The sequence below is a fragment of the Protopterus annectens genome, chromosome 2.part2 (assembly GCF_019279795.1).
Source record: "Protopterus annectens isolate FY-2018-M chromosome 2.part2, PAN1.0, whole genome shotgun sequence".
NCBI classification, from domain to species: Eukaryota; Metazoa; Chordata; order Ceratodontiformes; family Protopteridae; genus Protopterus; species Protopterus annectens.
This window is the reverse complement of record NC_056730.1, coordinates 655,380,311-655,397,513: the sequence shown is the minus strand read 5'-3', so window position 1 is coordinate 655,397,513 and position 17,203 is coordinate 655,380,311. Positions and strand designations below refer to the sequence as shown.

The window sequence follows — 17,203 nt, the reverse complement described above, 5'->3', positions numbered from 1 at the left end:
TGTAGCTGAGTGGGTCCCCTTCAGTAGATCGAACTTGTAAAAGTTCTAACGTCATATGGCCGAGACCATATGATCAAACTTTTAAAAGTTTGAACGGACTGAATGGAGATCCTGTATAGTGCAGAAGGGGAAGATTTCCCTTTTCCGCAATGTAGTGCGATCTGGGAGTTGGTATATTTAAGTAGCGGGGGGTGTTGGGGGTGCAGGGGGGCTTGCCTTCCTGCTAAGCAGGTTTAGTTTTTTTTTTTTTTCTTTTTTTGTTTCTACTTCAGTTTTCAAACTTTTAAATGTTCGATGTTATGGTCTCGGCCATATGGGCATCGAACATTTAAATGTTCCGTCTACTGAAGTAGATCCAGCTGAGCACCCTATGAGTCACTGATGTTATGCTGTGTGAATGGATGAGGAATGTTATTTTCTATTAGATTCAGCCACCACAAAGTGTCTGCTATTACAAATACACTAAAACATTATATCTGAAGTAGGAGATTCATTTGTCTGCAACCTGTGGGTTATGGATCCGATATCGGATCCGAACTGGCATGGTTTTACCAGCTATGGATCCGAGCTCCTAGCTCCTCCCTCACCCATAATGCCCTGCTCTCCCTACATGACCCCAGATCTAGTTTGCCGCGCTGGTAACCAGGTCTTGGATTCTGAGCTCTTCAGCTAAGTGTCTTTTTGTACTTAAAGAAAGCTTTTATTGAGTAGTTGTAGTGATATTTGAGTGATTGTGTTAGGTTCTCCTTTATATTTTTATAGTTTCAGCCTAAAATTTTTTAATTTTAAAAACTTTTAGTTTATACCCTCCTCGCTGGTCGGAGTTTCTGTGTGACTGTATTGTGTGAGGCCTTGTGTGTGTACTAGTGTAGTACTAGTCTCTGTCTTTGGTTTTTTTTTTTTTCCTTGTTAAAAAAAAAAAAAAAAGACTTTATTATGTCAGAAGCCCCGAAGGCAATTTTCTCCAAGTGCTCCGAGTGTGGCCATAAGCTAGCCCCTGCTGATGGCCACACTCGGTGCGTTCGATGCCTAGGGTTTGAACACCTCACTTCTGGATGTTGCATGTTTGCAGGGTTACCCCAGGGGATTGAAGGAGCGGAGGGCGAAGCTGGTCCTGGTAGGACTTCTTTCCCCGGACTCGGCTTCGGCTCCCGCTCCTGTGGTGGGAACCGTGGCTTCGGTTCCCTCCTCGCCTGATCCCCCTCCTCCACCTGGGACTCAACCTCCCGCTGCTGGGTTGGAGGAGAGAGAGGCAAGAAAAAAGGACCGGAGAGAGAAGCACCACAAGCGGCGGGCCGAGACCTCCGTTCGGCCCCGCCAGCTAAGCGGCTTCTCCTCCGCCTCCTTGGTTACTGGCTCCCCCCCCCCCCCGGCTCCAGTCTCCGGTCTGCTTCTCACCGGGTCCTGAGGAGGAGGAGACCCGAACTCCATTGAGGCTATCGAGGAGGCACTCTAGGCCTACCTCGGTAGCCTCTTCGAGATCAACGTATAGCCTTTCTGACGCCGATCTGGACCGGATGACGAGAAGGTTCATTCAGGCCCAGATGCAGATGGGAGTGCTTCTGCCTCCCCCCCTCTGGGGGGGAGCTCGACCCCATTTTTTAAGCCTATAGCTCCTTCTCCGACCCGCTACCCGGGTTCGGAGCGTTCGGAGCTGGGCAGCTTCGGAGCCGGGGGTGGGTCGGCTCCGATAGTACTAGGTACTTTGGATCCGACCCTGCCCTCGAGTGTTTCGGATCCGACCTCTCGGAGCCTGGCTCCGAGCTTCGGATCCAGGGGATTCAGTGTGCCTTCGGCGCCGTCTTTGTCGGAGCGCACTGGTCCCTCGGATCCGATTGTCTCGGGGGCCGGCTCCGATCCACTCTTCGGATCCGAGGGGGAGCCGACTTTCGGATCCTTTGGTCGAGGCTGGCTCCCCCTCGGCTTTTGATGTAGTGGAGAGGGCTCTGTTGAGGCCTTCCGGACCCCCAGCACTTGCTTCGGCTCCGTCCCGCGCTCCATCTGCACTGGGTCAGGCTTCCACCATCCGGCCACTGGGACAGCCTGCTTCAGTGCCCCAAGCTATTCCTTTGGAACAAGACACTGCTTGCGAGGGCTCCTCGGACAGCCCCCCCGAGGAAGCCCCTCGCAAGCATACGTGTAAAAGGAGGCACATAGACTCCCCCGAGTCTTTAACTGAAGACACGGATTTGGAGGAAGGGGAAGGCTCCCCAAGATCACCCCCCCGAGGATGTCTCCTTTGGAGACATCATGGAAATGCTTCGCATAAGGGGGGGGGGGTCTGCCCCCAAGTCTTCCTCGGACGAGTCCGTGTTCTTGGAGGCATTCGAAGCGGGCCTGTCTACCTCTTGGGTGTCCCCTCCTGCCGACCCCCTGGTGGACCTCATTACCACCAGGGCGTGGAAGGAACCGGACACCGTGAAGCCAATCCCCAAAAGGCCAGACCGAATCCTTAGCCCCCCTGCAGACCGTGCCCACTGGAGTAAGGGGCCGCCTGTAGATGCCATGTTGACGGCAGCAGCCACCAAGAGGGAACTCGCTCAGGAGAGTCCCTCAGTCCACCCTCCGAGCAAGGAGTCTCGGATGATGGACCGCTTGGGGAAGCGAATGTTTAGTTCTGCGACCTTCTCAGTGAGGGCGCTCAACTACTTGGCACATGTGATCAGGATGCAGCGCGATCTTATTAAGGAATACGCTGCATCCCCCCCTGAGTCCATGTCGGAGGAGGACAAACTTTTGCACTCCACCCGTATGGCCACTCTTCGATCCGTGACGAATACCTCTATGCGGTTACTGTCCCATGCTACTGAGGGAACCGCTAGAGCTGCAGGAGTAGGCCTAGTCACGAGACGCCAGGCCTGGCTCCGCCATTGCGATTTCATGGAGCCCTTCAAGGCGTCCTTCGCGAACGCCCCCTTCGATGGTTCTGCCCTTTTTGGCAAGACGGTTCGCGACACCTTGACCCAGAGCGAAAAGGACGGGAAGATGCTGTCTGCCGTCGGAATCCGCTTCTCTGTGCCCCAGAGGTCCTACTCTAGGAACCAAAAGGGCCAGAAGAAGATGTGGTTCCGGAAGTCGCAGCAATCCCAACCCGCTCCGGACAACCAGTCCTTCCGTGGCAGAGGAGGACAGGGAGGACGCCCCAGGGGCAGAGGGGCTCCCAGGAACTTCGGGTCCAGAGAACCTTTCTTTGAACAGCCCGCGCAGCAGCCCTGAAGGGTTGCCTGACTGCTCCACTCTGGAGGCAGTCGGGGGACGTTTTTCGGAGCACCTAGCGGCATGGGAGTCCATAACATCAGACCGCTGGGTCCTCTGCATTATATCCAGAGGATACAAGATCCCCTTTCATCACATTCCAAAATTAAGATCCTCCCGACGTTCCACCCGGTCAATGGGAGGCTGCTTCGGCAGAAATTGGCCATCTGCTGGCGAAAAGAGCCATCCAGCCCATCCCCCCAGACCAGATCGGATCAGGGTTCTACTCCAGGTTCTTTTTAGTGCCAAAGAAGACGGGGGACCTAAGACCAATTTTAGACCTGTCACTGTTAAACCTGGCAGTTCCCAAAGAGAAGTTCCGGATGGTCACCTTGCAATCCATCCTTCCCCTTCTGGGAAAGAATCACTGGATGTGCTCTATAGACCTCAAGGATGCGTACTACCACATACTAATGGACAGACGCTCCAGGAGGTTTCTTCGCTTCCGGCTGGGAGCCAGTCACTACCAGTTCAGGGTCCTTCCCTTTGGTCTCACCACAGCCCCCAGGGTGTTCACCAAAGTATTAGCAGTGGTTGCGACCCACCTGAGGCTTCAGGGGGGTGCAGGTCTTCCCATACCTGGACGACTGCCTCCTTACCGCCCCAACAAGGCATCTACTAGCATTGGCGCGAGACTCCTTTCTTCATCTAGCTCCCCGCTTGGGCATCACAATAAATGTAGCAAAATCCAACCTGGCCCCTACTCAGTTGATAGATTTTATAGGTGCCAGGTTAGACACGAGGGAGTTAAGAGCCTTCCTCACAGCCGACAGAATTCAGAGTTTGCGACTCCAGGTGCGGGCCATCCTCCACTCCAGCTCTGTTCCGGCGGAATTGGTCCTGAGGGCTCTAAGTTCCATGGCGGCAGCAATATCTCTTCTTCCTCTTGCCAGGTTCAACATGCGGGTCCTTCAGTGGACACTTCAAGTTCCGTGGTCTTACCTTGCTCTACCTTTGCATCATCCCATTGCGATCAGCAAGGCTTGCAAGCGGTCCCTCTTGTGGTGGCTCCACTCACAGGATCTCCACGGAGGCCGCCCCTTTTGTGCTTCTCCCCCTCTCGCCACGGTGACCATGGATGCCTCCCGCCTCAGGTGGGGGGGCAATTTGCAGGCAGGACAGTCCAAGGCACCTGGAACGACTCAGAGACCTCCCTGCATATCAATGTTCTAGAGATGAGAGCAGTGCTCTTGGCGTTGCGAGCACTTCAGGCCTTTCTTCCCCTGGGAACAATTGCAATTCAGTCAGACAACATGTCGTTGGTCTGGTACATCAACAAACAGGGGGGAACCAGGTCTTATCCCTTATGTTGAGAAGCCATGAGAGTGTGGGAATGGCCGATCTCCACCAACCGCTTTCTCATCGCAACGCATATTCCGGGTCGGTCCAACATCCTGGCGGACAAGCTCAGTCGCACCATTCTCTCCCCGTATGAGTGGTCTCTCAATGCTCTAGTAGCGAAACGTATCTTCGCACGGTGGAGAACTCCTTGTTGCGATCTTTTTGCGTCTCCCTTAAACACCAAGTGCGACAGTTTTTTCGCTCTAATCCCTCCTCCAGGGGATTCCCGAGAGACGCTCTGGTGCATGCTTGGCCTCCCGGTCTTCTTTATGCTTACCCCCCTTTGCCTCTGATGCTCCAAGTTCTTCAGAAAGCCTCTCGGTTGGGGTGCAGAATGATCCTCATTGCCCCATTCTGGCCTCGACAGATCTGGTTCCCTTTCCTAAGGTCTCACTCGGTGAATCCACCTTGGATTCTAGATCCCAGTCTGGATCTGATATCGCATCCATCGAACCTGCCAACTCCGAATCTGGACAACCTGAAGCTAACGGCTTGGCTGCTCCAGTTCCACTCCTAATCAGGACTCCCGGTATCTCGTCTCCTGTTAAGGCCATCTTGGTAGCGGCTCATAAACCATCTACCAGGAAAGTTTACCGCAGTAAATGGAAACGATTCTCCATTTGGGCGGAGCGGCAAGGTCTAGATCCCTTCACGGTTCCCCTTCCTCTGGTGTTAGACTTCCTAACCACTCTCTTTAATGATGGTGCCAGTAGTTCCACGGTCAAAGTGCAGCTTGCGGCCATTTCTCACTATCATGTTGGTCATGACTCTGGACCACTTATGTCTGCCAAATTGTGTAAAATCTTCCTTAAAGGCACCTTTCTCCTTAAGCCCCCTGTCAAGCAAGCGGTTCCTCCTTGGGATCTGTCCTTGGTTCTTCAGGCCTTGACCGCTCCTCCATTCGAACCTGCGGCCATGGTAGATCTTACATTTTTATCCCTTAAGACTGCTTTCTTAGTGGCCATTACTTGACCAAATGAGTTTCGGAACTTCAAGCCTTATCTTCAAAGCCTCCTTACTTGGTCTTCCATCCGGACCGCGTATACCTCAGGACCAATCCCTCCTTTCTTCCTAAGGTAGCCTCAGAAGCAAACATTAATCAGTCCATTAACCTCCCTGTTTTCTTTCCTAAATATCAGAACAAGGGTGAATACAAGCTGCATTCCTTGGATGTTCACAGGCAGCTTCGTTTTATCTTAACAGGACAGCTGGTCATAGGCAATTCGATCAGTTGTTCATTTCTTTTGCCAAATTCAATCTGGGTAAGCCAATTTCCAAAGTCTCCTTGTCACGCTGGATTTTGCAGTGTATTCTGCTAGATTATCAAGCCTCTGGGAGGCCCGCACCGGACGGAGTCCATGCCCATTCAACCCGGTCAGTTTCTACCTCAGCGGCCTTTAAGGCTAGGATTCCTCTGGATGACATTTGTTCAGCAGCCACTTGGGCTTCATCCCATACCTTTATTTCTCATTACAAGCTGGATATCACATCTAGAGGTAGAGCATCCTTTGGCTCCGCGGTGCTCCGGAATATCCTTCCATGACGGCCGCCCAAGATTCAGGTAGCTGGGGACTCTGTCCCACAGGTTGCAGACAAATGAATCTCCTACTTCAGATTTAGAAGTTATGTACTTACCATAACGTTCCATCTGAGTAGGTGGATTCATTTGTCTGTAACCATCCCGCCCTCCTATCCCCCTGGCCTTGTCAGTTTCCTGCTTATTATATGTTATCCCTTTCCAGGGTATTTTGATTCAGGGCAAACTTGATCTGAGGTCATGTAGGGAGAGCAGGGCATTATGGGTGAGGGGAGGAGCTAGGAGCTCGGATCCATAGCTGGTAAAACCATGCCGGTTCGGATCCGATATCGGATCCATAACCCACAGGTTGCAGACAAATGAATCCACCTACTCAGATGGAACGTTATGGTAAGTACATAATTTCTAATTTCATTTCTGGCTACCATTTAAAGACCCAGCTATTCTTGTCAAAGTCTTAATAAAGTTGGTGTTTTTTTTTTTCCTAAGATCCACTGGCGAGCAAGGGAAGTAATTTGGTAATGTGCTAAGCTTCATATCATGTAACAACTTTAATGCAATGAGAGCCACAGCTCAGCATGAAAAACTTTGCATTTTGAGATCTTTAGCTTTATTCAGGAGGATGTAGGAAGAAATGGACAGGGGTTAGTTTCAGATGGAGAGCTTTCCTACTTATTCATCCATTTTGTTAACAGAAAGAAAAAAATGACCAGTTTCATTTTAAATAGCAAATGGCTCAAACTTCACAGCCTCAAATATTTGAAGAATATTTGTTTGCTTTGATAAAATGAAATGAGTTGCTGACATTTGATCTGTGCCGGACTGTATTAAAATAACTGTCTACCACTGAGAATGTCTTAGATATTATGAAAGCTATTTTTCATTGCCACTTTCTGAACTCATATAATCCCCTTTTGAGGCAAGTTTTATGCCACACTTCTTAATCCCCTGCACTCTGGTATCTATGTTTAATTAAGGCAAGAGTGATCATGTATGCTTTACAATGACAACAAACATTTGCTGCAACCAGACTGCTGTCTTTCTGTCCACGGTCTAGAAAGAAAATGGGCTTGTTGTGAAATCTGCATATTAACAGTCATTATAGTAAAGGGAAATACTTGCCACAAAATTGGACTTATGCCTTTATTTTAGGATGTATATTTTTAAATTGCACAATAGTAGTATGTAGTAGTTATAGTAGTATGTAGTAGTTTTTAGTCTTCTTGATTTATAATACATAGTTTATTTCCTAGCACGGCTGAAGACAAAGAACACTCTAACAGGAAATAACCCACACACCTATCAAGGAAATAAACATTCATCCCTAAGGTAGGTATCTTTACTTTTAGGTAATTATATTTGTAAACCAGCGTTGTCCAACTGGGAAGGTCCATTTTCAGTATAGGTCCAGGGAGAAAAGCTTCAAGCTGATACTAGACTGTATGACTTTTTTTAGAACTTGTCACAGAGTATGAGACATACAAGTCGAAAGCATGCAAAGGATCACCATATGGATAATTTATCATATGCAGTTATGGAGATACAGCAGCAACAAATTAATCATGGTAAATTATCAACATAAATTTCAAAAGATCTGAAATAATAAAGTAAGACAAATATGTCAGGCTGAGTGTTATTAGTTAACAAAAATAGTACAGTCAGAAGGCTTTCAGTTAGCAAAGTACACTGAATGAATAATGTAGTTGAAAAAAAGGGTGAAATGGCACAAACTCAGACAATTCATAGCAATAGATGTTATGATATTAAAGGTGCTCTTTTAAAAAATGTAAGCCAGATATAATGAAGACAACAAACTTACTTTTATGACTAGAATATTTTAAGTTCAGTCACAATTAAAGTGCCATTTACTTTGTAGATTACTCTTCAAGGCTGCTTTAATGTATGTTTCTGACTGGTACACTGCAGGTTGCCTAGCGAGTTTATTGGGATATTCCCTTGTAAAAACACAGTACCAAGAACACTAAATTTGTTATTGGTTTTAGACACAGAGCACAGCTTTCCAACTGATGTCCTGAATACGGAGTCTGCTTCCATTTGATGGTCTCAGACAAGGAAGGATAATTTTGACATTTACACTTTCAGGCAAGACACAGCTGTATCATTGGCAGCTGATGATCAAACAAATCAAAAATCCACAGTACAGGTACTGAAAGAAGAATCATGTGGAGGAGATTTGTGACTAGCTGGTGGTCAAACTCTAAGCAGTATAGGTCATGCAGGGAAAGACAGTGATGGGCCATAGTGTATTGATCTTGGCAAATCAGGCATTTGCATTGTATATTTCCTTGAGCTTATGTTGAAAAGGATGACAACAGCCCAGTAAGAAAGTAGGCATAGTATTGAAGAGATGGTAGCAATTGTGAATGTGAAGTAGAAATATCTAATACTGTCTGTAAGGAATGGTCAAGCCTTGTATAATCTGTCAAGTTTCAGTCTGGTCGTGATAACATTGTTCACGTGTTACACATGTTGATCAAAGTTTAGCTGGTCATGGAGGGAAACATCCAAGCCGGCGTATGGTAATTCATGGTGCTGACATCATCAGCCAGAGGTAAACATAGTAAAATAGTAATTAGACTTTATTTAATTTGACATTTGGAGCGGTCAGTATTATTGACATAGCCATGCAGTTGTTTTGATAGTGCTTGAATGTGAACAACATGGATTTTGTTTTTGAAATTAAAGTGCTGTCTGGAGGCAATGAGTCATATCTAGAAGATATGCAAATCTATATTGTAGTTTATTCTCGAAGTGTTATCTAATAGAACTGTAGTAGAATTGTCAGTGTATTGAATTTGTTTTCAAGTTTCCACAGAGGTTTATAATCTCATTTATGAATACTGAGAACAACAGTGGATCCAGCAAGAAGAAAGGACATTATTTCATCCACTAATTGTTCCCCGTTTGATAGGTAGGTCCTGAGTGAGTCAGACGTCTAACCAAGACTACCAAGGGTTGGGGTGACAGACCTTTTCAGATGCCTTTAGGAAATTTAAGTATATCCACCAATGATGTTGCCAGTGTCCATTTTCCTCTGAATTAACTCCACCTTGTCCAGGAAGCTATACCAGTACTTTGGGCTGGTCAGGAACCATGCCAAGTATCAGAAATGTAAACTGAAATCTTATAGTAGGAAGATTTAAATATTGTGCTGCTGCAAACAAATGCTATTTTTTCAGATTATTTTATTTCCTAGTATTTGTTCAGTGTTGAACTTCTCTGTGGTTCTACTTACTCCTCTTATTGACAGTCAACTTACAGTCAACCTAGCCATTTTCACCACTCCTTCCTGGCTTCCCTGCTGGTGTTTGGCACATCTCATCAAGCCATGGAACAAGGGAGATTAAACCGATTGTCTGTGTAGCTTTTGTCTTGTGTTTAAATTGCAGTGTTCCATTTTGCTGTCCTGCACTGAGTTGCTCAACAAGTCTGCTATTGTGTCGATGCTAATGTAATGTACTTAACCTACAACTGAGCCTTCTAAATGTAAGGAAGTGTCATATATTTTTTTTTTTGCTTTTAATTTTTACTAGGAAAAAAAAATGTTTTTTGCACTGAGAGTTTGCTTTCTGAGACGATGTAACTTGCTGGTGCTCCTGTGGCAGGGTGCCTCATTAACCTGGGAACAGAGGAGATTAAATTGGTTGGCTTGCTAGCTTTCATGACTTGTGTTTAAACTTCAGTGCCTTGTGCACCTTTGTGCTGCATTGTGTTGGGCTGCACTGAAGCATGATATGTGCATCAGAGGGACACAGTGCATTCCATAGTTGTAAGCTATTGCAATAAACCCAGTCTATAGGGCCAGGGATATGGATAAATCTGTCTCCCAACTTTGTGTTTAACTTCGCTACCATTATTTGTCTTCTGTGTTTAACTTAGCTGCTATTATTTGTCTTTAATTGCACTAGCAGCCATATCAAACAACTGCTGTGGTGGTACTACTATGACCCTGTGTGTTGGCCATTTATTGTAACCTTTTATGCTAAACTCTCCATGCAATGGTTGACTGAGCAGATAATTAACTGTTCAAAATATTTATCCTTTGTAAGAAATAAACTCATAATGTCCTATCTCGCCTTCATTCTTACAATGATGGGTTTGTTCTGACTCAGCCGAATACATAGCTGAAAGTCTCAAACTTGGCTTGTGGCAAGTAGGGATCCCACAATGCAGTGGTGTAATTCCCCAGATCTCATTTGCAGCTTTACGAGGTTGGATGCCCTCATCTTGGCCATGGCTAAGTTGTGACAAATTTTCTTATATTTCCTGTAATACTGTTTTGTTTTATAATATATAACATAGTATTCAATCATATTTAAATCATTGTGCCTTTTATTGCATTATAGTTAAATACCTATAGTTTTATTCCCTTGGTGCTGCTTTTGGCCGTTGTCTGGTAGGCCTATCTGTATCCCTTGTAGTGGTTGTTGTTTCTGTCTGTATTAGTTATTAGCAGCTCGTTTAAGCTAGAGAGCTCTTTGCTCATTTAAGTTAGAGGGCTTGTAGTTAGTTTGTTGTTTTGTCTGGGAAATAGGGCCGTTTGAGTTAGAGGCCCTATTTTTCTCCCTGGTTGTCTGTCTCCTTCGTGTTTCCAATAGTTTTCTACTCAGTTTATCTTTAATAGTTCAATGGTTAAAACTTTCCAGTTGTTGTTTTTGTGGTCTTATCTTTATTATGTCTCAAGACCCAAAAGAGAGGGAACATAAGCCTGCGTGCTTTAAAAAATGTCAGAAGTGTTCACAAAAAATGTCCATCACAGATGGACATGTCATATGTGTTTATTGCCTTGGTGCAATTCATCTACAAGAAGATTGTACTTTTTGTCATTCTTTCAGTGCAAGGGTTCTTCAAAAAAGGAGAAACAAATTGATCCTTAAAGGTCTCTTAAAGCCAACTTTTGAGAAATCTATCCATAGTTCTTCTTCCTCTTCTTCTTCTTCTCCTTCTTCCAAAAAGGAAAAATCCCAGAAGAGACAATCACCTGCAAAATCGGCTCAGTTGGAGCCACCAGTCAAGCTACCAAAAATCTCTAAGGCCACTACCTTTTCGGCTCCACAGTCCTTGGAGCCATCGGAGGTTATACTAATTGACAAGCCTGGTTCTTCAGCTCCAAAGTCCTTGGAGCCACAAGATGCCTCTTCTCGGAGCTGGTCCATGGATATTTCACTGGTTTCTCCGACACTGAGATCTCCCATTCTGCACAGGAATCACTCTCCATTCCTATCTTCCAGGTCCACCAAGAGCTTATCTGATGATGACGTAGAACGGGTGGTGCACAGACTCTTGAAGTTGCCGGCGCTAACTAAATTATTCTCGGCTTCAAGCCATTTGGTCTTGGAGCCTACTGTACCAATAGTACCCACTGTTGTTCCTCCTCCGAGCCAAGCAGGACCTTCGTAGCCAGAGTGCTTGGTACCACTTATTGTGGATCTGTTGATTTCGGGACCCCCTTTGGTGTTCATGGAGCCAATTTCTGCTCCAACACTCTTGGTGCCGCCCGGAGCGTTTGGCCCTGGGGGGGATTCTCTACCCCGATCATCTTTGGTGCCGAGTCTACCCCTCTGAGTGTCGGCCCGGGTTAGCTCAGTTCCTGCATCAGCCTTAGGTCCAATCCAGCTGGTTCCGTGCCTTCCTCTGTGTTGGAGCTGAGGGAGTCTTCGGACCCAGCGGGATCCACCTTTGAGTTGATGAGTGTGTTGTCTACCCATTCAGTGCCACAGAAGGGTACTAGTACTTGTCCCCCTAAGGCACCAGCTACTGTCTCAGCACCACCTATTCTGCAGGACAGCAGAGATCCAGAGCCTGTCCTCCGAGGCCTCCCCAGAATATCCTTCTGAGGAGCCACCGCGGAAGAGAATTTGTAGACTCCCCAGATGAGTCCATCTCTTCAGACACTGACCTCGATGAGTCAGAAGGGTCCCCACGGTCATCCTCTGATGATATCTCATTTGCAGATATTCTAGAGATCCTGAAGCAGAGAGGTGGCTGGCAGGCCATCACCCCTTCTGATGAGGAGTCAGTGTACCTGAAGGCATTTGGATCTCAACCTTCAGCCTCTTGGGTGTCTCTGCCTTTCAGTGAGCTAATGGATCTGGTTAGTCGAAGTGTGGGAGTCACCTGATACAATAGAACCAGTCCCTCGGAGGCCAAACAAATTCTTGTCAGCTCCTTCGGGAAAGGATTTCCTCACTAAGGGGGAGGGGGTCCCTGTAGATGCTATGGTGGTGGCAGCAGACACCAAGAAGGAACTTTCAGAGACTTCCTCATCTGTTCATCCTCCAAATAAAGACTCTCAAACGATGGGCAGATGCGGGAAGCATGTCTTTTCGTCAGCAACATTTTCACTCCGATCGCTGAACTACCTATCTCACTTTACAAGGCTACAAAGAGATCTCCTGAAATAGCTAGGAGATAGTCTACAAGGTACATTAGCTGCGGGGGTGAATGAGAAGGTCTCCCCCCAGCTGTCAACCTTAAATTCCATCATCAACTCCTCCATGAAGCTGATATCCTACGCAGCAGATGGAGCGAGACACTCCTGGATGCTTTGTGCAATTTTGCAGCCCTTTAAGTCTACTTTTACTAATGCCCCTTTTGATGGTTCCTCGCTCTTTGGACCCAAAGTAAAAGACACTCTAACCCGATGGGAGCAGGAAAGAAAAACTCTCTCTGCCGTTGGAGTATGTTTTTCCAAAAGGTTCAAAAGACCCAACCTTCTAAGGGGGGTGGAGCAGGATATATAATAAGCATGAGACAAGTATGTTTGTAATAGACATAAGTGGTGTCAGCATTGACCAAGTATGCAGATTGGGAGCATATCCTTGTAATAGCAGGAAGTAGTGTAGATATATTAACATGAGACCAAGTATGTTTGTAATAGACATAAGTGGTGTAGATACATCAGCATTGGACCAAGCCTGATTTTAACCCATCTTGATATTAGTAGTGAGTAAAGGGGTTGTGGGTTGTGCCAGCTGTTTGTCATGTGATATATATATATATATATATATATATATATATATATATATATATATATATATATATATATATATATATACACATATATATATACATATATATATATATTTTTTTTTTTTTAAAAGTGGAAATATTAGAAGAAATTTGTTTGAAGGGATGCATGAATATGTTGTGGCATTATGAATAAAAATAGTTAATAATGCTCTTTTTAAACATTCTGTTTTAGATAATGATCATAGAGGAGTTGATTTAGATAATAGGTTGGACGTGTTAGAGGATCATTAGAAATCATGCTTAATACTAAGAAAGCACCAAGGTTAAATGATTTTATCAATATTGCATGCGTTTTGAAGTCAAAATCAGGTAAAACTTGGACAACAATACCAGCAGGTTATTTATTTATTATTTTGTATTTATTTGAGCATGTTTTTGAATTTCTAATACCTGGAATGTTGCAGCCTCCAATGCTAAACTGCACAGTTTAATTGTGCTGTCTATATCCCAGCCTCTGTGCCCTGTCTCTTCACATCGTTTTGTTTCTTTCACAGCATTTACATTACTGGAAGTATACTACTGCCTACTGTGTTGTTATTAAGTATTACCTTCCAGCCTTCTTCCTCCTTTGAAGCTCTACCACTTACTAAAAATATTTGCTGTATGTTGTTTATTATTGCAAATAATAAACTAAATTATTTTTCTTTAACTACTGTCACTCTATTGTAATTTCAAAGTTGAAGGCTAAACTTTGCACTCACCTCTTTTGCTATAATTCATTATTTCCTTGGACAATTGTTAGTCTAGGCAGCCCACATGATTCACACATTTGGCATGCGTCTGACCTTTTCAGTCATTTTTCATGAGGGTACTTTGCATAAGCTCATTTCATTGGTACATTATACTCTGAATTTGTCTTCCTAGTTACATATAAGTAGTGCTGGTTGTCTACAACAACCAACTCTCTTGCTAACTGAATTCTACTGGGAAGAACTGAAGTGGATGTACACAGACATGAGAGATACAAGGGAACCAATATAGTCATGTGCAAGATCTGCATTATTACCTGCAAGGAAGTAAATCGCTGGTTTAGTTTCAGGCTTTGGGTGGTGAAGGTAAGGTGGGTGTATGACCCAATTGTTATGATTAAGTGTTACAGTGACTTCAACTTGAAGATCTCCTGTTAGACTCTTAGAAGCAACTGTTCAGTCGTGTTTCAATAGCCAATCTCAAATATCTGTTTAGTGATGATGTACATAGCAGTAGTTTGTTTATACACAGAGCTAAAGACAGTGCTATTCCTTTAAGTATTACAGCTTTAAGAACTGTTAAGTGACTTCTTAATTGTTTTTTTTTTTTCTTGTCGCCTCAAAATCTCTTAGTTTTTCCACATTTTCAAACTAACATTTTCTTTATAAAGAAGGCCTTTTTCGGCCTATTCTGTAATTTTACCATCCTTTCCCGGGTAGTGTGCTGGTGGCTGCGTTACTTGATTATGCACCCATCATTTTCATAGGTTCATAGGTTCATACTAGGCTATCCGCCCTAGGGCATTTATAAGCCTAGACAGAGTGTGTTTGGCTTTCGCCACCCATTTTAAATTAATTTTGCTGTGCCCTTTTCGAGGTTAGTATACTGTGCCTCTGTCTAACAGTGACACAGAAGTGATACCCGGGGTAAACCTACAATCACCCATCCACTCATCAAGATTCCTCTTGAAGAGAGTCAATGAGGGACTCTGCCTAACCTGGACTGGGATTTTATTCCAGAGTGAAGGGAGCCTCTGGGTTATGAATCTGTCCCTCCAGCATGTCCTATTTATTTCAGTGCTGAGGTTCAAGTCTCTCGAGCGCGTAGCTCAATGGGATTTGGATTTTCTGAGGTGCAGCATGTCCATTAATTCCGGGTTAGACATGGCTTTATACGTCAGGCACAGATCGCCTCTGAGCAGGCGGTATGCCACTGAGTAGAGCTGGAGTTTCTTTAACCGGGCAGCACATGGCATCTGTTTGAGTCCTTTGATCCTCTTGGTGAGGTACTTTTGGGGTCTTTCCAGTTACTGCAGTTGTCTGGTAAGGTACATCCCAAAAGGGGTATTGTACTCAATTATGGCCCTGATGAGGGATGAGTAAAGAGGCATGATGACCTCCCCTGATCTACATGTGAATCCCTTCATGATTAGGTGGGCTATATAAAATGTTTTTCTAACCACTTTGGCCACTTGGTTGTCAAATGAGAGATTGCTATCAACTTGGGTCCCCAGGTCCCTAATTACTTCTTCTGTACTTAATGGATTACCACCTATGTGGTAATTTGGGGGCACTTTGTTTTTGCCAAAGGAGATGACTATACACTTTTTGGCATTTAGCTTGAGGCCATGGCTCTGGCACCAGTTGTCTGTTTCTATGAGGCCCTTTTGGAAGATGCTTGTGTCGGCTGGAGAGTCGATTATGGCGCCCAGTTTGCAGTCAACTGCGAACTTGGTCAGCCACAGTCCTTCCGTGTTGGTCTGTACCTCTGAGAAATATATACCGAACAAGAGAGGTCCCATGACTGAGCCTTGTGGGACGCCACTTGTAACTGGTTTGGAGTCTGACATGGCTCCAGCAATTCTAACCATGTGGGTTCTGTCCTTGAGCCAGTTTGCAACCCATCTAGTGACATAGGGGGTTATATTTAAGCTGGTGAGCTTATCTATAATGCCCAAGTGGGGTATTGTATTGAAGGCTTTTGCGAGGTCCAGGTAGGCTGTGTGGACCACCTTCCCTCGTCAATGGCCTTGGTGACTGTTTCAAAGAAATCGACCAGGTTTAAGAGGCAGGATCTGCCCTTAACAAAGCCGAACTGGGTAGGATCCAGTGTCTGTAGGTCCCCAATATCTTTATTTATGAGGTCCATGATGATCCTTTCCATAGCTTTGTAGACCAAGCTAGTCAGGCTTATGGGGCGATAGTTTCCAGGATCCGTTGAGGCACCACCTTTGTGGAGAGGGACCACTGTTGCTGTATGCCACTCTTTGGGTACATATCCTGTAGTAAGGCTGAGATTGAACAGTAGTTTTATGTTTGGGTTTAGCTCTTCTTGGAGTTCATGTAGGAGCCCGGGACACCATCTGGTCCCATTGATGCTGTGTTTTTTGCTTTGGAGAGGGCTGCTCTTACCTGAGCATCTGAGATGTCAGGGGGGCAGCACTCTGCTGGGATAGATATTTGCCCTTTTGGTGGGGAGGGGGAGAAGTTTGCACTGAACCTGTCAGCTAGGATGTTGGCAATGTCTGTGGGTTCGTGTATTTTTGTCATTTTGGACTAATTCTGAGCATATCTGGGAATTCCCACCCAGGTTCCTAACATAACTAAAGAAAGCCTTGTGATTATCCTTAGTGTCCTGTGCAGTTTCTCTCGAAGCTGGCCTTAGACGATTTTATGAGTGCCCGTAGTTTTTTGCTAATACTGATCAGAGATGCCTTCCCTTTTTGGGATTTTGCTCTATCATGTAGTAGCTTTCTCCTTCTATTGTATAGTTTGTTTATGGCTGGAGTCCACCAGACAGGACGTCTGCCTTTGGAGGATTGGGTCTTGGCTTTATTTGGGATTGCATGATCCATGCATTCCTGAAGGTGTTCATAGAATGCGTTTATAAAGGATTCTGCGGTCTGGGCCGTATTTTCCACAGGCCCGTGGGCTTTGAAGGATTCCACCTCGGTTTTGAGGAGTGTGAAATTTGCTTTAGAGAAGTTTTTCACTGTGGTTTTCTGGGCAGGGGGTGGGGTCGGGATGTGAATATCCAGTGAGATTAGTTTATGGTCTAATCTTACCAGTGAGGGATACCCTTCTGGTCTGGAGCATAGAGTCCCCATGTTGGTGATGATCAGGTCCAGTATGTTTTCCCCTCTTGTGGGAGTGGTAACAAGTTGTTCCATAGCATTTGAGTTTATAAATTCTAGGAACCTTTGGGCTAGGGTGTTGGAGCTAGAGTAATGCTCCCAGTCTATGTTTGGGTAGTTGAAGTCGCTCAATATAATGGTGTTTGGAGAGACCTTCATATTTTCCAGTGTTCTCAGGAAGGCTGAGTGGGGTT

The 17,203-nt window shown here is 45.3% G+C and overlaps 1 protein-coding gene across 1 annotated transcript in view; it reads left to right on the top strand.

Annotated features, from left to right (window-relative positions):
- The window catches only part of SPEF1 (sperm flagellar 1), a 516,028-nt gene that overhangs the window by 282,061 nt on the left and 216,764 nt on the right, over positions 1–17,203 (top strand). The window contains exons 5-6 of the mRNA XM_044064457.1: positions 7,387–7,462; positions 7,604–7,698. Of these exons, the coding sequence (XP_043920392.1) occupies positions 7,387–7,462; positions 7,604–7,698 (171 nt within the window). The remainder of the gene's footprint in view (positions 1–7,386; positions 7,463–7,603; positions 7,699–17,203) is intronic.